Below are 23,246 nucleotides of genomic sequence, written 5' to 3'. Positions count from 1 at the left end.
TATATATATATATATATATATATATATATATATATATATATATATATATATATATATAAGAATGAAAAAATTAATAAAAATGATATAAATCTGGCCGACGATAGAGCGTTTAATACTATCGTTATATTGTGATAATGCATGTTGATGACTAAGGTTTCGAATAACGGCGTTATATGATAACGGTGTCACTAATGTTGTTACTTTTACTCGTAACGAGTAATCTAATTATTTATATTTATGTACAGTACAGGCCAAAAGTTTGGACACACCTTCTCCTCATTCAATGGGTTTTCTTTATTTTCATGACTATTTACATTTTAGATTGTCACTGAAGGCATCAAAACTATGAATGAACACATGTGGAGTTATGTACTTAACAAAAAAAGGTGAAATAACTGAAAACATGTTTTATATTCTAGTTTCTTCAAAATAGCCACCCTTTGCTCTGATTACTACTTTGCACACTCTTGGCATTCTCTCCATGAGCTTCAAGCACACCTGTGAAGTGAAAACCATTTCAGGTGACTACCTCTTGAAGCTCATCGAGAGAATGCCAAGAGTTAATTGTATTTGTATTTGTATTAGCTTTAAGTGTTGTTTGCTAATAATAGCAATTTAGATAGCTCACGTTAGCTGTCATTTAATGTATATTCTATCATAACAGCAACATGCCTGTAAATTGTTTGTAGCTTCTCTTGGACTACTTTTGTATAAGTGCACACGCTCCCTGTGCGTACGTGTTGACGGGACCGGGTGAGTGACAGCCGTAAACACCAATTATTTTATTTGGGCCGGTAAAATATGTTATTTCGAAAAATATGGACAGTTGTCAAAAAAATGTGTTCGACAAAACCACTAATGGTAACGTAAGCTAGCTGGTGGTGTTCTTGTTATATGTTTTGCTTTGAAAAATGTTACTGTGAGGACATTGCAAACAGCACCTTTAACTGGTGGAAAGAAAATCCAGTGTAAATATTCAACCGAGCTGCCGTAACTGCCCGTAAACTGCGAGTCTGAGCTATCAAACACAGCTGAGCTAACGCTGCTCTGTCTGGACGCTAACGACAGATGTTACTTAGAAACAGGCAGTGCTTTTTAAAGACACATACACACACAACGTATCAAAAGCATATGCCAGATATTTGAAATTATTTCAAAGTAACACAATTATTGCTTCCTCTAATTACATTTATTAAATAGTAATTCCATTAATAATTAAATAACTTTTTTGGGAAAGTATCGCATATTTATAATTAATTACTGTTTAAAATACATTTTCCAATCCATGTTAATGACGCTTTCTAGCTGTGTCCTGCAAATTTGACAGCGACAAGCGAAAAAACGTGTCCTCAACACACTGTAGCATTCTCATGAGCCAGCTAGTTGCTGACGTCCCTCCACATTGTGAAGCTGCTTCTGAATCACTAATCGTCGTCTCCATGGCACCAAAAAAATTATGTGTTTTACATATATCATCACTGGAGGATGAGAAATAGCTAAACATGCTACACTGTATAGGGATATGCTAACCCAAGGGTCGGCAACCCAAAATGTTAAAAAAGCCGTAAAAAAATGGACTAAAAATACAAAAAGTCTTGAGACGCAAAAATCAAAAGCCTTACACAAGTGATATAATGAAGGCAATACATGATGTAAGTGTCTATATTAGCTATATTAGCCTACTATCAAAATGACTATGTGTCGCAGGCTGAAGCAAATCTTCGTTGACAGAAATGTTGAAATTTAATACTAATTCTACATATTTTTACAACTTTGGAAAACATTAGTAAAACGGAGGATTCTCAGAGGGTGAGATAACTCCTGTAAGTTACTGTATTAGAATGGCCAAAGGTATAGATGTGTGTGTCCAAGTTAGAGAAAACATCAGAATGGATTTATTACAATCTTTGGCAAGCTGAGTAACATTTGCAACATGGCACACAAACAGAAATGCAGTCAATACATACAGATATACAGATAATATGTTATGAGACATGCACATATAAATTAAATACACAGAAGACATAAGTAGAGGAAATTAAATGAGCTCAAATATACCTACAAACGAGGCATAATGATGCAATATGTACATACAGCGAGCCTAAATAGCATGTTAGCATTGGTTAGCTTGCAGTCATGGACCGACCAAATATGCCTGATTAGCGCTCCACACAAGTCCATAACATCAACAAAGCTCTCGTTTGTGCATTCACGCACAGTATAAAACATTTGGTGGACAAAATGAGACAAAGAAGGAGTGGCATAAAACATGTCCTTCTGTGGCTGTCGGGGAAAGTTGTACATGTGAAAAAACTACGGTGAGTTCATGACCGCCGAAATTAGTAGGACAAAACAATGCTTGCCAAATACTCTCATCAGTGAAGCATGTTTAATACAAACAGTGAGATTTCTAACAATTAGTTTGTGTCATGTTTGTCCTTCCACAGAAACCATATTAAAAAAAACATTTTCCCCCACCTTTTCCCATTTTCAAATATTTTTGAAAAAGCTTCAGGGAGCCCTTACCGGTTGCCGACCCCCCGTGCAAACTGCTAAGCTAGAGATCTTGGGATCCCCCAAATGAATGCATCCACAATCTGGCCTGTGGGATCTCCCACGTTAAAAAATAATACTAATAATATATGTATATGTATATATATATATATATATATATATATATATATATATATACAGTATATATATAAATTGTATATATATATACAGTATATATATACTTTTTGCAGACGATGCTGCTCTTGTTACCAACACCAAAGAAGCCTTACAATGTCTAAGTCAGTGTTTTTCAACTTTTTTGAGGCAAGGCACATTTTTGTCATGAAAAAAATCCGGAGGCACACCACCAGCATAAAACTTGAAAAAATGTAACTCCACCAAGTCGTCGTGTCTTATTTTGAGTGTTTTGGTGTCTTCCTGTGTGTAGTGCTTTAGTTCTTGTCTTGCTTATTTTGGTGGCCCTTCCTGTTTTGCCGGTGTTTTCCTGTAGTGGCTTCATGTCTTCCTTTGAGCGCTATTCCGCGCACCTGCTTTGTGTTAGCAAGCAAGGCTATTTACGTTGTTGCTATCCTTCTTTGTGTGGACATTGTTGATTGTCATGTCACGTACGGATGTACTTTGTAGACGCCGTAAGTTTTTGCTGTCGTCCAGCATTTTGTCTCTGTTTACTTTGTAGCCAGTTCAGTTTGACTTTTGTTTTGCATAGCCTTTTCCTTTCGTTCATTTTGGGTTTAAGCATTACATACCCTTTTTACCTGCCTCCTGCCTCCCACTGTGGTCTGCATATCGGGATCACAACAAACCATCCTCGTCTCACCCGACACATTCCGACTTTTACAAAGCAATGCTGCCACCTACTGACATGGAGTATTACGTGGTTACCCTGCCGAGTTTTACACAGCACAGACACTAAGCCACGGCACATTATTGGCGGATTCTAATGATTGATTTGCCAAAAATATTTTTGGGATAAATTAGGTGAAGTTGCATAATTTCCCACGGCACACCAGACAATATCTCACGACACACTAGTGTGCCGCGGCACAATAGTTGAATAACACTGGTCTAAGTGACTGTTTTGCGAATGCTTGTGAACAGTTTGGACTTACAGTTAGCCTGCAGAAAACCAGTGTTAGCGTTCAAGGTGCTGCAAATCCTGCTATCAAGATGAATGGTGTCACTTTAGAAGTAGTAGATAATTTTATATACCTAGGCTCGACAATCAGCAATAAACTCTCGCTTGATGTTGGACTTGACAGGAGGCTTGGAAAGGCAAATACCATCATGGCTAAACTAGCAAAACGAGTATGGGAAAACAACGCTCTTACTCAACATACAAAGATCCGAGTTTATCAGGCCTGCGTTCTCAGCACTTAACTCTACGGAAGTGAGACCTGGACTACTTACATGAGACAAGAGCGTCGACTTAACGCTTTCCACATGCGGTGCATCAAACGTATCCTTGTTATTAGTTGGCAGGACTATATTCCACACAGTGTCATTCTTCAGCGGGCTAATATCCATAGCATGAACTCTCTGCTTAGCCAGCGCCGTCTTCGATGGCTGGGACATGTTCGGCGGATGGAGAACGGACGGCTTCCCAAGGACATTATGTATGGACAATTGGCTGTTGGTTCCAGACGTGTTGGTCGTCCCTCCCTCCGGTTCAAGGACGCATGCAAGACAGATCTGAAGGCGTGTAATATTCCTCTAGACAGCTGGGAGATACAGGCGGAGAACCGAAATGTCTGGCGTCAAGCGGTTAGACGGGGTATTGCAGAGGCTGATTTGAGGAGAGGCCAGCTCGCAGAGAAGAGAGACCGGAGGAAACGTACTGCAAATACCATCGCACAGCAGAAGCGGGACGTAGACTCGACACATGTTTGCACTAAGTGTAACAGGCACTGTCACTTAAGAATTGGCTTGTACAGCCATGCTAGGCGTTGTCAACAAACATGAATGTACCGTATCAACAAAACATCAAGTTAAAATGTGAAAATTATAATTAAATAATTGCACTGTATAATTACAACACTCATTATAACTGAAAATATATTACTAATAATTGACTAAAATAGGATGACAAAACTATTTAAATAAAAACAATAAACTATTAATAATTAAAGGCCTACTGAAACCCACTAGTACCGACCACGCAGTCTGATAGTTTATATATCAATGATTAAATCTTAACATTGCAACACATGCCAATACGGCCGGGTTAACTTATAAAGTGCAATTTTAAATTTCCCGGGAAACTTCCGGCTGAAAACGTCTATGTATGATGACGTTTGCGCGTGACGTCAAGGGTTGAAGCGGAAGTATTGGGACACATTGTATCCCAATACAAACAGCTCTGTTTTCATCGCAAAATTCCACAGTATTCTGGACATCTGGGTTGGTGAATCTTTTGCAATTTGTTCAATTAACAATGGAGACTGCAAAGAAGAAAGCTGTAGGTGGGATCGGTGTATTAGCGGCTGGCTACAGCAACACAACCAGGAGGACTTTGAGTTGGATAGCAGACGCGCTACCGTGAGTACGCTGCTTTCTTCCAAACATTTGATCGCTTGCCCGTACGTGCATGGCGCTATGTGCATGTCACGTACGTAACTTTGGGGAAATATATGTTTCTTGCCGACTCTGATGGCGGCCGGGGTGTCGTCGAAAGCTACAACGCGTGCCGCTGTCCTCACCTTGACTTCCTCCGTCTTCGGGCCGCCGACCGCATCGATGATCGGGTGAAGTCCTTCGTCGCGCCGTCGATCGCTGGAACGCAGGTGAACACGGGTCGTGATGAGCAGATGAGAGCTGGTGTAGGTGGAGAGCTAATGATTTTAGCATAGCTCTGTCGAGGTCCCATAGCTAAGTTAGCTTCAATGGCGTCGTTAGCAACAGCATTGCTAGGCTTTGCCAGGCGGTACAGCATTAACCGTGTGGTTACAGGTCCAGAGTTTGGTAGTATTGTTGATCTTCTGTCTATCCTTCCAGTCAGGGGCTTATTTCGTCTATTTCTATATGTAGTTAAGCCCGATGCTATCACGTTAGCTCCGTAGCTAAAGTGCTTCGCCGATGTATTGTCGTGGAGATAAAAATCACTGTGAATGTCCATTTCGCGTTCTCGACTCTCATTTTCAAGAGGATATAGTATCCGAGGTGGTTTAAAATACAAATCCGTGATCCACAATAGATAAAGGAGTGTGGAATCCAATGAGCCCTTGTACCTAAGTTACGGTCAGAGCGAAAAAAGATACGTCCTGCACTGCACTCTAATCCTTCACTCTCACGTTCCTCATCCACAAATCTTTCATCCTGGCTCAAATTAATGGGGTAATCGTCGCTTTCTCGGTCCGAATCGCTCTCGCTGCTGGTGTAAACAATGTGCAAATGTTCAACCTGTGACGTCACGCTACTTCCGGTACAGGCAAGGCTTTTTTATCAGCGACCAAAACTTTATCATCAATGTTCTCTACTAAATCCTTTCAGCAAAAATATGGCAATATCGCGAAATGATCAAGTATGACACATAGAATGGATCTGCTATCCCCGTTTAAACAAGAAAATTTCATTTCAGTAGGCCTTTAGTGTACCATTACAAAAAAAAAAAAATATATATATATATATATATATATATATATATATATATATATATATATATATATATATATATATATATATATATATACAGTATATAAATAAATAAAAAAAATTAAATTGCTAATCTAAATAAATGTGTGACCCAAGAGCGTAAATTAGCATGGTCATCTGTGACTAAGCTGCCAAAGAAAAAAGAAAAAGTAAATATATATATATATATATACACAGGTAAATTATATTGTTGATGTAGATGGTCATATCTGCAGTACATTTTTTTTTTTTTTACATATATAAAGTTAAAGTTAAAGTGTCACTGATAGTCACACACACACTAGGTGTGATGAAATTAACATCTGCATTTGACCCATCCCCTTGTTCCACCCCCTGGGAGGTGAGGGGAGCAGTGAGCAGCAGCGGTGGCCGCGCTCTGGAATCATTTTGCTGATTTAACCCCCAATTCCAACCCTTGATGCTGAGTGCCAAGCAGGGAGGTAATGGGTCCCATTTTTATAGTCTTTGGTATGACTCGGCCGGGGTTTGAACTCACGACCTACCAATCTCAAGGCGGACACTTTAACCACAAGGCCGGATAAACCACAGAAACCTCGACTATATATATATATATATATATATATATATATATATATATATATATATATATATATATATATATATATATATATATATATATATATATATATATATATATTCGTTATACAGTGCTCAATACCGGGGTAGAGCGGAATATACATCAGGTCAGGAAAAAACAGAGTCTATATCATCCGTACAAGCCTGTTTCTGAGGTTTCCCTGACGAAACAGGTTTGTAGGGATGATATAGCCTCTGTGTTTTTTCCTGACCTAAAGTATATATATATATATATATATATATATATATATATATATATATATATATATATATATATATATATATATATATATATATATATATATATATATATATATATATATATATACATATATGTATATATATATATATATATATATATATATATATATATATATATATATATATATATATATATATATATATATATATATATATATATATATATATATATATATATATATATATATATATATATCCAGGTAAATTATATTGTTGATGTAGATGGCCATATCTGCAGTACATATATTTCTTTCCATAGGTTTCTATTTGACTTTATTAAATGTTGGGATATATTTGGTGCTTTGCAAAGCCGGACAGCAGAGGAAATATATGTAAATATATCAACACCTGGAATACTTTCAGTATATACTCCAATACAATAGTGTATACTCTCCGTATATACTCCAATACTGCTTTAAAATGTTTTATAATGTTGCATTCGAATCACAATGTTATATGATAGTATTGTACTAACCCAATTATGTTGTACTTATGCAGAACATGGCCACAATCAGGAGGAAGGAAACAAGACGGCCACAATGACCATGTTGCCTGGTTTATCAACTGTCAAAGTGGGGCAGAGTAAAGGGGTAATGGACACCAGACCCCCGTTACACAACAAGCTGATCAAGAAAGATCATCACAGGAAGACTCACAGCTACAAGGTGGAGTCCGTGTCAGAGGGAGCCAATATGGATATGCACAACTTTTCAGTGGAGAACAAAAGGGAGATGGAGTATGTAAGTCAAATCTAATTTTTGTAAACATCTTCAGACACACATTTAACACAACCTGTCAAACTAGTCATCATAGTTATGATTTATGTTAGTTTCAATTCAGATTCATCACAGTTATCTTGCAATACATTAACACATTTAGATACATAAAGTACTGATAGCAGTGTACATGATCAAAACATGAAAAAACATCACATGTTATATGACCAATAAAGTATAATATAGAAATATAGACCATAACAAAAAACAATTAAGCTACTACACTGAACACATTTGTATTTTCTGAGCCAATCTTGTATTTAATGTACTTAAAAGTTCTTAATATATTAGTTTTTGTGTGTTGCTTGGTGATTTATTGATGTATTCAGTGGATTTTGGAGTGGAGCTAACGATATCGACACAAACACATGTACACTCACACACACACACACACACACACACACACACACACACACACACACACACACACACACACACACACACACACACACACACACACACACACACACACACACACACACACATACTGGTTATCATTTGGAATGGGGACAAAGTTTTTGATCATCACTTGTGGGGACCACCCTTTCTACAGGTTGTGGAGGCATAAAACATTTTAGGTAAAATGGCCACTGCCCAGTTAGCTCATTCACATCTTTAAATCTCTGGATTGATGAAGTAATGTGCTGATCATTCTTACTGGGGACCCTGGGGAAAAATAGTTAATATGGTTCATGGGGACCAAATTTAAATAATTGTGCATAATTCACACAAATTTGTACGTGTTAGGGTTAGGGTTACCTACATGTTTTATGGGCCAAAGCTAAAAAATCACTTAGGCATCTTCAGAATGGATCTGACTATCATTTAAAAAGGTTTCCCTTTAGGGGACCTGTTTTTTTGTCCCCATACCGCAGCGTTTCTCAAAGTGTGGGGCGCGCCCCACTGGTGGGGAATAGAGACATGACAGGTGGGGCGCGAGGAACGGGAGGAAATGTCACTTTAAATTGTTTTTATTTTTGTTATATTCTTAGATATTTTTTTTTTTACTATGTTTTCATTTTCTATACACACTGTAAATCACTTTGTGTTTCTGTCTGTGAAATCTACGGAGCCCCTAAAGGGACATGGGATTTTTTTTTTTTTTAGACATGTATCTCTCGTGGCCACGAGAAACTTTTTATAAAAAAAAAATAAAAATAAAAAAAAATGTTTATTTTTATTTATTTTTTTACTAAAGTTTCTCGTGGCCACGAGAAACTTTTTATAAAAAAAATAAATAAATAAAAAAAAATGTGTATTTTTATTTATTTTTTTACTAAAAGTTTCTCGTGGCCACGAGAAACTTTTTATAAAAAAAAAAAAAAATAAATAAAAAATGTTTATTTTTATTTTTTTTTTTACTAAAAGTTTCTCGTGGTCACGAGAAACTTTCTCGTGGCCACGAGAAACTTTCTTGTGCGCACGAGAAACTTTCTCGTGGCCACGAGAAAGCATTGGATGCGTGCTGATGGTTTGGTGTGTGTTAAAATGGCAGTTTAGGAGTTAATTTGGCTGTATTTCCAATTAGGACTTTCCCCCATGTGTGTTGTGGCAAAATGTGAATGCTTGATTAGTAGGTGTGAGACAAACACTTTATCTTCCTGGTTATTGTAACGCTGCGTGTTTGACATTATTTAAGACTTTATCATGCCCGGGAAAGGACAGTTTTCCTCTTCTGTGGCTGTGGGGGGTGGGCGTGGCTTGCGGACCTGCAGCGAAGCGGAGTGTGTCAGTTAGTCCGATGTTGATGTGATCAAACTTCTTTCTTGCTTGGAAGATACACACACAATTGTAACTGTTATTTCTTCCTGCAAATAATAAATATGTACAACGTGTTTGGATGTATTAATTTATGTAAAATTGTCATTAAATGTAATATTGCCTGACAAAAAGTGATTTGACGTACGTAATATTTTGATATTTACACATCGCATATTTACACACGCGCATCTGACTAGAATACCCTTATGTGCATTACATATATCAACATCAACTACCTACTGTACTGTTTACTTGTTGAAATACCCTTTTTAGAACAAATATCTACCCATATAATTTATATGAAAGTTTCTCGTGGCCACGAGAAACTTTTAGTAAAAAAAATAAATAAATAAAATAAAAATATATATTTTATTTTTTTTAATAAAAAGTTTCTCGTGGCCACGAGAAAGTTTCTCGTGGCCACAAGATACTTTCTCGTGGCCACGAGATACATGTCTAAAAAAAAATAAATTCCCATGTCCCTTTAGGGGCTCCGTAGAAATCCGCTATAAAAATAAATGTAAATTACTTATTTTTCCTGTAGGCTTTAAATTTCTAGGTAGGAGCGAAAGTTTGACAGACATAGCAACAGTAACTAATGGGGGCGGGGCTAAGCGGAAGAAACTTTTGCGCGGATGGGTAGCAGGCTAATCAATATCCACTCATCGGGCAGAGAGCTGTGTCCATTCTTCTCCCCTTTGCCACATCTTATCTGTGTGAGATAGGCTTTTCAGCTGTTGCTTCACTCAAAACGAAGTACAGGTCTCAGCTGAACATTGAGCATGACTTAACCCTTGTGTGGTGTTCATATTGTTGTTACTCAGCCAGTGTTTGTGGGTCTGATGGACCCGTTGCATTTTGTGGCTTTTAATGCCTCACAATCAAACACTTTTATGTTAAAATACTGACATCCCAAAAAACATCTGTAATGAAGTGCTTCGAGAGGCTGGTAAAGGAATACATTGTCTCCAGACTTCCCCCCACATTCGACCCATACCAGTTTGCTTATCGCCCTAACCGCTCCACAGAGGACGCCATCTCCTCTGCACTCCACCTGAGCTTAGCACATCTGGAAGGAAAGTACACACACGTGCGGATTAAGGCTGCAGCTAACGATTATTTTTCTATCGATTAATCCATAGATTATTTTTTCGATTAATCGGTTAATCTATAGATTATTTTTTCGATTAATCTATAGATTATTTTTCCTTTTACCGATTATTTTTTTATTCAAAATGAAGATGAAAAAATAAATGTAGGCCCGTTTTTTCAAAAGGCATGGCTTTTATTTACAAAAAAAAAGAAGTATGGCCACTCAGTCAACATTGACAACAACATGACTAAATATTCTGTAACAATGTAAACATTTAAAACTTTTAAAATTTAACAAAATTAAAAGTAGCTTATTTGCTTTTTAATGTGCAAATATAAAAGTCAACATCCAGTGCAAATCTTAATATTCTGCAATAGTATAAGCATTTCAAAAGTAAAAGTATTGCTTATTTTGCTTTAAAATGTGCAAAAATAAAGATAAACATCCAATACAAAAAAGTGCAAAACGAAATATTCTGTAACAACAGTGTAAACATTTCAACAAAAGTGAAAGTATTGCTTATTTGCTAAAATGTGCAAAAATAAAGATAAACATCCAATACAAAAAAGTGCCAATCTAAATATTCTGGAGCACTGTAAACATTAAGTATTGCTTTTAAAATGTGCAAAATAAACATCCAGTCCAACACAGTACACAATAACCAATTCTACTCATTCCAGTGAGTGTCTAACAGTTGTAATGAAGAAAGGTTAGCATGTCTACATGCTTTGGTTCTTTTCTTGTTTACAATATTCCCAGCAGCTGAAAATAGGCGCTCAGAAGGGGTCGATGTGGCTGGAACTGAGAGCTAATTAGCCTTCACCTCAAGCCAGGATTGCGAGTGAGCTGAGCTGCAGTTTAAGTTTCTAGAAGGTCAACGGGCTCATAGTGATGTTACTAGTAGTTGACTGGGTGGTGTTTATTATCATTTGGGGAGAGTACGCTGCCTGATGCTCACCTGCTAAACACCTATCTGCTCCACGCTGAAGCGCTGACTACATGCGCTCTGAATACGCACTGCTGATTGGCTGATAATGCTTCGTGTGTACCAATCAGATGGTTGTGTGGGTGGGACAATGCTGCGTGTGTACCAATCAGATGGTTGTGTGGGTGGGACAATGCTGCGTGTGTACCAATCAGATGGTTGTGTGGGTGGGACAATGCTGCGTGCTGAGACAGAGGCAGACGGAGCAAAGCAGCTTGTTAAGACTTTAGCTTTAGCTTAGAAAACTCGTTCGGTACACCCCCGTACCGAACCGAAAGCCCCGTACCGAAACGGTTCAATACAAAACACGTACCGTTACACCCCTAGCAGATACAAATGACACATTCATGTTTTTGTGTAATGATGACAACGTATGCTCGCACGGACGATTGACTAGTTGATGGTTTTCTTTTCAAATGTTCGTTCATAGCCGTTGTGCTGCTATGATAGGCCATTTCCGCTCGACACAGTGTGCATACAACAACATTATTAGGCCATTTATTGAAATACTCCCACACTTTTGACCACTTTTGGCATGCTTTTCCCCCCTCGCTCGCACCGCTCGCATCGTCTTTGATCGTCTGCTTTGCGCTTCGCCATGACGGTAGTGTGACGTCATTATGCGACGCGTCGACGCACAAAAACGGCGTCGACGTATTTACGTAACCGATGACGTCGACTACGTCGACGCGTCGTTTCAGCCTTAGTGCGGATGTTGTTTCTGGACTTCAACTCTGCATTCAACACCATCATCCCGCAGCACTTGGTGAGCAAACTGGCCCCCCTTGGATTCAGTACCCCCCTATGCAACTGGCTGCTTGACTTCCTCACAGACAGACACAAGTCTGTGAGAGTGGGCAACAAAACCTCCAGTGCCATCTCCCTGAGCACTGACTCCCCCCAGGGCTGCGTCCTGAGTCCGCTGCTGTTCACGTTGATGACCCATGACTGCTGCGCCAGGTCCACTACTAACCACATTGTGAAGTATGCGGACGACACAACAGTAGTGGGCCTCATCCGTGACAACAACAACATAGACTACAGGGAGGAGCTGAAACATCTGGTTGACTGGTGCAGAACCAACAACCTGGTCCTGAACGTCGACAAGACCAAGGAGATCGTCGACTTCAGGAAGCACTAGTCCAGCCACGCTCCACTCTTCATCAACGGCACAGCGGTGGAGATGGTAAGCAGCACCAAGTTCCTGGGGGTGCAGATAACTGACAATATGACCTGGTCCCTACACAACGGAGCTCTTGTAAAAAGAGCTCAGCAGCACATGCACTTTTTGCGTCGGATGAAAAGAGCACAGCTCCCTCCCCCCGTTCTCACCACATTCTACAGAGGCACTATAGAGAGCCTACTGACCAACAGATTCTCTGTCTGGACAGGAGCCTGCAGTGCCTCAGACTGGAAGTCTCTGCAGAGAGTGGTGAGAACAGCGGAAAAGATCATCAGGACTCCTCTTCCTCCTATCCAGGAGATCGCAAAAAGCCGCTGCCTGACCAGGGCTCAGAAAATCTGCAGAGACTCCTCCCAACCCCACCAAGGACTGTTTTCACTGCTGGACTCTAGAAAGAGGTTCCGCAGCCTCCGTAGCAGAACCTCCAGGTTCTGTAACAGCTTCTTCCCTCAGGCCGTAAGACTCTTGAACGCATTATAATAATCCCCTCAATTCCCCCCAAAAATGGATGAACTCGCTGGAATATAAAGACAATATAACATACATCCATAAACGTAGATGCATATGCAAAAGTGCAATATATTTATCTTTACAGTAATCTATTTATTTATATCTGCACCTTATTAATTTTTTTTATCCTGCACTGCCAACCAGCTAATGCAACGAAATTTCGTTCTTATCTGTACTGTAAAGTTCAAATTTGAACGACAATAAAAAGTAAGTCTAAGTCTAAGACCCACAAACGCTGGCTGAGTAACAACAATATGAACGTTGCATGGACATTTCAGTTTCTGCATCCCACAAGGATTCTTCTTTTGTGTTTCTGCACCTGCGGTTCCCACACGAGGTTGCAACATTGTTTGTCAACACTGTCTGCTCTCATTTTGTCGCACATTTGACCCTCTGATGTTCTGTGTACCTACACGCTGTCCTCCCCGTCTAGGCCTGCTGTGTGTGTGTGTGTGTGTGTGTGTGTGTGTGTGTGTGTGTGTGTGTGTGTGTGTGTGTGTGTGTGTGCGCGTGTGTGTGTGTGTGTGTGTGGGCGTGTGGTACACAGAACATCAATTTCCACACTTCTATTAGCCCCGGGTCCAGTGGACCCCGGACATCTTATATGTAATAGAAATGTGTAGGGGGAGTGTATGGTGTGTGTTCATTAAATATGTATTCTGATATATGTTCTTCACAGACAATGAGCCAATGCCAGTGAGTCTCAGTTTGAAAAATTAATTAATTGTATCATTTTTCTTTTAATAAAAATCGAAAACGGGTCCCACAGACCCGAACACCACACAAGGGTTAAGAGTGGCAGTGTCAAGCCTGCAACCCTGATTTAAAAAGCTAAGGAAGTGCAAAACAGGCTCATTGTAGCCACTAATGCTGGAGTACTGTAAAACTCATGTTCACTCGCTCTGTCTTGCCAAATGCATAGCTCCTCCTTTTTTTTTTGCAAAGATTGCAAAGTGGCACTTTTATTTTATTTATTATTAAACTTGATGCAAGTTATTTGATTTATTATTGAACTTGATGCAAGTTATAACACTTTTATTTGATTTATTATTGAACTTGATGCAAGTTATAACACTTTTATTTGATCTATCATTGAACTTGATGCAAGTTATAACACTTTTGTTTTATTCATTATTGAACTTGATGCAAGTTATTTTATTTATTATTGAACTTGATGCAAGTTATACCACAGCTGCACAGTTATTTTATTTATTATTGAACTTGATGCAAGTTATACCACAGCTGCACAGTTATTTTATTTATTATTGAACTTGATGCAAGTTATACCACAGCTGCACAGTTATTTTATTTATTATTGAACTTGATGTTATTTTATGTTATTGAGTTTGAATGTATACAACTTGATGTTACTTGATGTTCAATAAATTTATATAAATAAATGAATGATAAATGGGTTATACTTGTATAGCGCTTTTCTACCTTCAAGGTACTCAAAGCGCTTTGACAGTATTTCCACATTCACCCATTCACACACACATTCACACACTGATGGCGGGAGCTGCCATGCAAGGCGCTAACCAGCAGCCATCAGAGGCAAAGGGTGAAGTGTCTTGCCCAAGGACACAACAGACGTGACTAGGAAGGTAGAAGGTGGGAATTGAACCCCAGTAACCAGCAACACTCTGATTGCTGGCACAGCCACTCTACCAACTTCGCCACGCCGTCCCTTAAGCTTGGCATTAGCGTTCTGTTGGGGCGATGGGGGCAGGTGGGGCTTGAAAACTCCCCCTTGTCCAAAGTGGGGGATGACAAAAAAACTTTGAGAACCACTGCCATACCGTCAGAGGTCCCCTAAAGGTGACTGTGTAAACAGAGCGATGTCCCCATTAAGCATTGCCACAACACACACACACACACACACACACACACACACACACACACACACACACACACACACACACACACACACACACACACACACACACACACACACACACACACACACATTCTTGTATTTGATACCTTCTTGAGACCTCCGAAAAATGCCTAACTCTTTAGGACCAATCTCTCTAGATATATAAAGTTTTGTATTTACAACATTAATAATATGTACATACTATGCAAATATAAAAAAGATAAGCTTTTAGCCTCTTTTTAAATATTTTTTTTGTAATTGGTTTTTAATCTTTATTATTTACTTCAAGTTATTACAGTATGTCTCTATATACATATTTATTTTATTTTTTTAATACATTTTGGCCAAAGGGGGCGCATTTCAATTTCTTACACACACTTATTATCACATATGCTGGCCAGAAGGGAAGCACTTCAAATTTTTACACACACTTGTTATTTCATATGTTAACCAGAGGGGGAGCACTTTTAAAACCGACACACAGTCAATTTGAAAAATCCCTCCTTTTTGGGACCATTCTAATTTTGATAGATTTCTCTACCAGATGCAATGGTTTTCCGTATTGGGACCATGATTTCGGTCCTAACTTGTTCACCAATCCTCATATATAAGGTAGTTTTCCTTGTTGATGTCTCCAGAAGGGTAGAAATACAAGAACACACACACACATACGCACACACACGCACACACACACACACAAAATCGGATGAATGTCGGCGATATTAACATTAAAAAAGCAGATTCCGTCGCATATCAAATCAAGCACTTTTTCACTTTTTCACTTTCACAGCGTGGTACATGCAAGCCTCGCGGCTCATCGTGAAGCGTCTCCCCCTCACGCCAGATGCCATTGTGTATAGAGGCACAGAGCTCCGTCATGACTAAACGAGAAAGCATGAAAACGGGACGACGTGGCGAAGTTGGGAGAGTGGCCGTGCCAGCAATCTGAGGGTTACTGGTTCAGTCCCCACCTTCTACCATGCTAGTCACGTCCGTTGTGTCCTTGAGCAAGACACTTCACCTTTGCTTCTGATGGGTCCTGGTTAGCGCCTTGCATGGCAGCTCCCGCCATCAGTGTGTGAATGTGTGTGTGAATGGGGGAATGTGGAAATAGTGTCAAAGCGCTTTGAGTTCCTTAAAAACAAAAGGTAGAAAAGCGCTATACAAGTACAACCCATTTACCATCTATCTATCTATGTATACATATATATATATATATATATCAGTGGCGTGCAGTCACTAGAGGCAGGGGAGGCACGGCCTCACCTGCCATCATGGAAAGAAAAAAAAAGTAAAAAGAAAAAAAAATTAATTAAATTGTTATATGTATCCAGTGATTATACTAACGTTATTTTCCATTTAACTTCACCAGTTTCAGATTATTTTTATTTTTATTTTCACATTTGCCGTTCAAATACTGAGAAGAGACGGTGCGGTGATCAGCAGCCAGTTGAGGCACGTCACTCAGTTGTGCCTCAACATGGATTGTGCGCAATGACTCGGCTAACTGCTGAGCTGCTGTGCAGTGAGACCGTATTGCTATATGAATTATATTATACATTTCCATAGTTTAGTTAGCTGAGGTATATAATGTACAGTGTATTTTGTCAACAACTGTATGTGTGTAACGTATTTTTAGTGCTGAGCATTTATAAAACTGCTGCGAAGACACACTGTGTGAGGCTCGTCTCATAACCCCGCCTCCTGGTGCCAAGCACTTCCGCCGCAGAATGCACCGCCCGACGGGAGCGCCACACCAACCAAAGCCCACACCCAAACCATCCACGTGCAAGACCGAATCCACCCAAAAAAAGTCACTTAACAAGAAGCCAAAAAGTGGAAAAACAACAATGCTCGCGCTGCAGGAGCCGCGAACGACCGCAGGGACACAACATTAGGTACACCTGCACTGCAGGTTCATATGTTTGTAAATCTGACTGTGATGATGCAGTCGTGCCTCACCAGACATTAACCTCACCGCACGCCACTGATATATATATATATATATATATATATATATATATATATATATATATATATATATATATATATATATATATATATATATATATATATATATATATATATATATATATATATATATATATATATATATATATATATATATTTATATGTAAGCTGTGAAAATCTGCTGTACAGTATGTGTGCATGGGTCCTATTTTTGGGGACACTAATACAAAACCTCACAATAATGTCTGATTGAATGCTAAAAACGTTATGACAGACCGCCTTTAAAAACGGAATGGAATTTAACATTTTTTCTGAGACACTCAGAATGTACATGAAAATAAAGAATGTGGGATTTACAATATTAACTATGAACGATAAAACACTGAATATTGACAACATATGAACGTCACACCCCCTCTCGAGCGACATATTTTACAATCAAGCGAAACGCAACAGAAATGCAACAAACACAGCAAAATATGAACGCAAACGGTAATAAAAAAAAACACCTACAATCTGATATAATATCACTTTTCTTGCAGAAGTTTGTTGTAAAAATCTCCTTCCGCGTTTGTCCCTGACACCTGCATTTCAGGCTGGCCACTCTGGAAACACTCTGTGGAAACGCACCCCACCCACAGTGCAAGGTGCCTCGTCTGAGCTGCTGTGACTTAGGTTACCATAGTAACTAGTATATCATGCAAAAGCGCAGATTCCAACCATTGAAATACTTTGTATAGTTCAAGACTTACGGTCATTTGAAAACATCACTGCACATCAATAATGGCAGCTACAGTTTCCATCTTAAATATCTAAAAAAATTATTTGGGAATGTCCGGCGGGCCAGATTGAAAAGCTTAACAATATGGGCCTTAGTTTGCCCAGGTCTGATCTAGACGCTCAACGCTAGCTCTGCAGCCAGGTCTTGTCGCCCGCAAATCGTCCAGTCCCTCCACAAGGACTGCAATGTGGCAGAGAGCCAGCAGCTTGTCTCTGTTGCAATTATGACTATGTTCAAAAGGCTCCCCCAAGCAGATACAAAAATTCACAAAAAAGCACTAAAGTGCCACACCGTGTTGCGCAGGCTCGAAAAGGCCCAAACCAAAATGGAAAAAAACACATATTAAAACAAACAAGAGGCAAACACCAAGAACACAAAATGAGGATACACAAGAGCGCAGAGCTCCTGCAAACAGCAGCCACTACTGCGCCGCAATTTGTCAAATTGTGAAAATATTTAATCAATATTACACGGATGTTTTATATTAAGTTACGATCGAAGCGGCATTAGAAACAAATCCCTTAGATTAAGCACTGCTGCCATCTAGCTGCATGTGTGTGTATCGGTTTTTTGGGCGGTTTTGTGTGTGTGTGTATCCTTCTTACATGGATACTAGAGTGTGAACAGAAATAATAAAAATCTCCCCTGTCCCCACGGACACCTCACCGGGATTTCCTAGGGCAGGGTCTGCAACCCAAAATGTCGAAAGAGCCATATTGGAACAAACATTTAAAAAAATAAAAATCTGTCTGGGGCCACAAAAAATTTAAAGGCTTATATATAAGGCAACACATGATGTAAGTGTCTATATTAGTTATATTAGCCTACTATCAAAATGACTTTAAAAGCCTTATATACGTGTTATAATGAAGGCAACACATGACGTAAGTGTCTATATTAGTTATATTAGCCTACTATCAAAGGCTAATCAAATCTTTGTTGACAGAAATGTTGCATTTTAATTTTTATTCTACAGATTTTTGCAACATTGGAAATCCTTAGTGAAACTGAGGCTTCTCACAGGATGAGATAACTTCTGGAAATGACTGGCTCAGAATGGCCAAAGGTATGGATGTGTGTGTCCAAGTTAAAGGAAACGGCAGGCTGTCTTCTTCTAATGGATTCATTACAATCTTTGCAAGCTGGTTAACAGTTGCTGTGGTCTGGAACAACATGGCACACAAACAACTATCAGACATGCAGCCAATATTACTTACAGATAATGTGTCATGAGACATGCAAATATTAATTAAATACACAGAGGACATAAGTAAAGGAAATTAAATGAGCTCAAATGTACCTATAAACGAGGCATAATGATGCAATATGTACATACAGCTAGCCTAAATAGCATGTTAGCATCGATTAGCTTGCAGTCATGGATTGGCCAAATATGCCTGATTAGCGCTCCAGCAAATAAATAAAATCAACAAAGCTCACCTGTGTGCATTCACGCACAGCATAAAACGTTTGGTGGACAAAATGAGACGAAGAAGGAGTGGCATAAAACACATCTTTCTGTGGCAGCATCGGAGAAAGTTGTACATGTAAACAAACCACGACGAGTTCAAGTATCGCTGGAATTCGTTGGCAAAACGGTGCTTGTCAAATACTCTCATCAGTGAAGCATGCTTAATGTACCGTATTTTTCGGACTATAAGTCGCTCCAGAGTATAAGTCGCACCGGCCGAAAATGCATAATAAAGAAGGAAAAAAACATGTATAAGTCGCACTGGAGTATAAGTCGCATGTTTTGGGGAAATTTATATGATAAAACCCAACACCAAGAATAGACATTTGAAAGGAAATTTAAAATAAATAAAGAATAGTGAACAACAGGCTGAATAAGTGTACGTTATATGAGGCATAAATAACCAACTGAGAACGTGCCTGGTATGTTGACGTAACATATTATGGTAAGAGTCATTCAAATAACTATAACATATAGAACATGCTATATGTTTACCAAACAATCTGTCACTCCTAATCGCTAAATCCCATGAAATCTTATACGTCTAGTCTCTTACGCGAATGAGCTAAATAATATTATTTGATATTTTACGGTAATGTGTTAATAATTTCACACATAAGTCGCTCCTGAGTATAAGTCGCACCCCCGGCCAAACTATGAAAAAAACTGCGACTTATACTCCGAAAAATACGGTAAACAGTGGGTTTTCGAACAATTAGGAAGGTTTGTGTCATGTTTGTCCTCCTACAGAAAATATATTAAAACAAAAAAATATTTTTTTTCTTCATCTTTTTCCATTTTCACACATCTCTGAAAGAGGATACATGATGTTGCACTACACTGCAAAAACTGAAATCTAAGTAAGATTAAATATCTCAAATAAGGGTGATATTTGCTTATTTTCTGTCGGATAAGATAATTCTTCTCACTAAACAGATTTTATGTTAGTGTGTTTTACTTGTTTTAAGGGTTTTGGTCCTACATTATCTCAGTTGCTGAGATTTTATGACCTATATTGAGTAAAAAATGCTTGAAACTAGAATATCAACTTTTGCACAGCTGTGTCATTAAAGGCCTACTGAAATGACATTTTATTTAAACAGGGATAGCAGATCCTTTCTATGTGTCATACTTGATCATTTCGCGATATTGCCATATTTTTGCTGAAAGGATTTAGTAGAGAACAACGACGATAAAGTTCGCAACTTTTGGTCGTTGATAAAAAAAAGCCTTGCCTATACCGGAAGTAGCGTGACGTCACAGGGGATAGGGCTGCTCACATTTCCCTATTGTTTACAATGCAGCGAGAGAGATTCGGACCGAGAAAGCGACGATTACCCCATTAATTTGAGCCAGGATGAAAGATTTGTGGATGAGGAACGTGAGAGTGAAGGACTAGAGTGCAGTGCAAGACGTATCTTTTTTCGCTCTGACCGTAACTTAGGTACAAGGGTTCATTGGATTCCACACTTTCTCCTTTTTCTATTGTGGATCACGGATTTGTATTTTAAACCGCCTCGGATACTATATCCTCTTGAAAATGAGAGTCGAGAACGCGGAATGGACATTCACAGTGACTTTTATCTCCACGACAATACATCTGTGAAGCTCTTTAGCTACGGAGCTAACGTGATAGCATCGGGCTCAAATGCAGATAGAAACAAAATAAATAAACCCCTGACTGGTAGGATAGACAGAAGATCAGCAATACTATTAAACCGTGGACATGTAAATACACGGTTAATAATTTCCAGCTTGGCGAAGCTTAACAATGCTGTTGCTAACGACGCCATTGAAGCTAACTTAGCTACGGAGTGGCGGCGGCGGGCGTTGTAGCTTTCGACGACACCCCGGCCGCCATCAGAGTCGGCAAGAAACAAATATTTCCCCAAAGTTACGTACGTGACATGCACATAGCGACACGCACGTACGGGCAAGCGGTCAAATGTTTGGAAGCCAAAGCTGTACTCACGGTAGCGCGTCTGCTATCCATCTCAAAGTCCTCCTGGTTGTGTTGCTGTAGTCCGCCGCTAATACACCGATCCCACCTACAGCTTTCTTCTTTGCAGTCTCCATTGTTCATTAAACAAATTGCAAAAGATTCACCAACACAGATGTCCAGAATACTGTGGAATTCTTCGATGAAAACAGCTTTTTGTATGGTGACACATTGGGTACCAATATTTCCGTTGCCGCCGTGACGTCACGCGCATACGTCATCATACATAGAAGTTTTCAACCGCAAGTGTGGCGGGAAATTTAAAATTGCACTTTATAAGTTAACCCGGCCGTATTGGCATGTGTTGCAATGTTAAGATTTCATCATTGTTATATAAACTATCAGTCTGCGTGGTCGGTAGTAGTGGGTTTCAGTAGGCCTTTAACACTCACAAGTACAAAACTACTTTTTCAAAGTAATAATTTCTTACTTCCAGCATGAAAAAAAAAAAATCATAATTTTGACACAAATGTGTCTCATAATTAAAACAGATGACAGCCATATGGACTTTGTTGTTTTATTTTCAATGAAACAATAGAAAACACATACTCATATAGTAATACAGTTGGCACAGTACAGCAAACGGACAGTTAATATTTAAACATTTAACATGTGACATTTCTAACTATTTTGAACAGAAATAGTTCATGCACATTCAGATAAATTCTTCAAAATTACAATAAAAAAAACATTTGACAGGGGGCCGGGCTGCATATATGCGCACTAATTGACTGAAAGAGCACGCACTTGGCGCGATGATGTCATGTTATCGATGGGAAAATGCATTTTTAGACAATATGATATGCCTGAGCGGCTAGTAGACCCCGAGAGTAACAAGCGGTTGCCTTGTTGCCTTTCCATTAAGAAAAAAAAAAAAGTTTTTAGTATAAGTAAATGTAATGCTGAGCGCATATCATTATGTCAAGATAATGGCACTAGCATTTAATTATTTAAGAATATTTTTCAACATATTGAGCAAAAAGGTCTCTTCATTTTTTCTACCAAGAAAAGTGCACTTGTTATTAGTGAGAATATTCTTATTTTAAGGTATTTTTGGGTTCATTGAGGTTAGCTAATTTTGCTTGTTTTGGAAAGTCTTGACAAACCGAATTTTCTTGTTCTATTGGCAGATAATTTTGCTTAGTTCAAATAAAAATACCCCTAATTTTATTTTATTTTTTTTCTTGTTTTTGAACACTGACTTTTTGCAGTGTAGGGCTGCGGGTTGCTGACCCCCCTCCTAGGGGTCCTGACTAACTATTTAAGAAACACTGCCCTACATATTGCATATAAGTTCTCTACTGCTGATTAAACATCACCAGTTCTGATTACATGTCATTAAACATGTACTGGAGGGGAGGAAACTGCTTTTTTTTGGTACATTTTCATGACATTTCCGAAAAACGAAGACTTTTCTAAAGTTTGCAAACAAATACAAGTACACTGTTGATCATTTGGACACGTTTGCCATGTTCCTGCAGGGCCCATGTCGGCTGGAGATGGAGAGCATCCTAAATAGTCTGAAAATCAGCAATGAACTCAACCCCAGAGGCTTCCGCATACCCAACTGTGACAGAAGAGGTTTCTATAAGAAAAAACAGGTGAGTAACTCATGCTTTTTTTCCCCCCAAAGCACACACCTGCAGACATGCAAATAGACTTGCCACGTGCCTGAACGTTTCTAAAGGATCCTCATTAACTCATTCCACCCACCCACACGTGCACAATCCCTCCTTTTTTTTTTTGCTGCTCTGGTTGCCTTGACAGCCACATCAACACCGTATTATCTGAATGACTAACTCTAGTAAAATGCACTGCAG

The 23,246-nt window shown here is 38.9% G+C and overlaps 1 protein-coding gene across 1 annotated transcript in view; it reads left to right on the top strand.

Annotated features, from left to right (window-relative positions):
- LOC133634921 (insulin-like growth factor-binding protein 3) overlaps positions 1 to 23,246 on the top strand; it is a 112,274-nt gene that overhangs the window by 14,806 nt on the left and 74,222 nt on the right. Inside the window, exons 2-3 of the mRNA XM_062027579.1 lie at positions 7,519 to 7,760; positions 22,908 to 23,027. Of these exons, the coding sequence (XP_061883563.1) occupies positions 7,519 to 7,760; positions 22,908 to 23,027 (362 nt within the window). The remainder of the gene's footprint in view (positions 1 to 7,518; positions 7,761 to 22,907; positions 23,028 to 23,246) is intronic.

This window comes from Entelurus aequoreus, linkage group LG19, assembly GCF_033978785.1.
Source record: "Entelurus aequoreus isolate RoL-2023_Sb linkage group LG19, RoL_Eaeq_v1.1, whole genome shotgun sequence".
Lineage (NCBI taxonomy): Eukaryota > Metazoa > Chordata > Actinopteri > Syngnathiformes > Syngnathidae > Entelurus > Entelurus aequoreus.
Note: the sequence above shows the minus strand (reverse complement) of the source record. Positions and strands in the feature narration are given on the sequence as shown.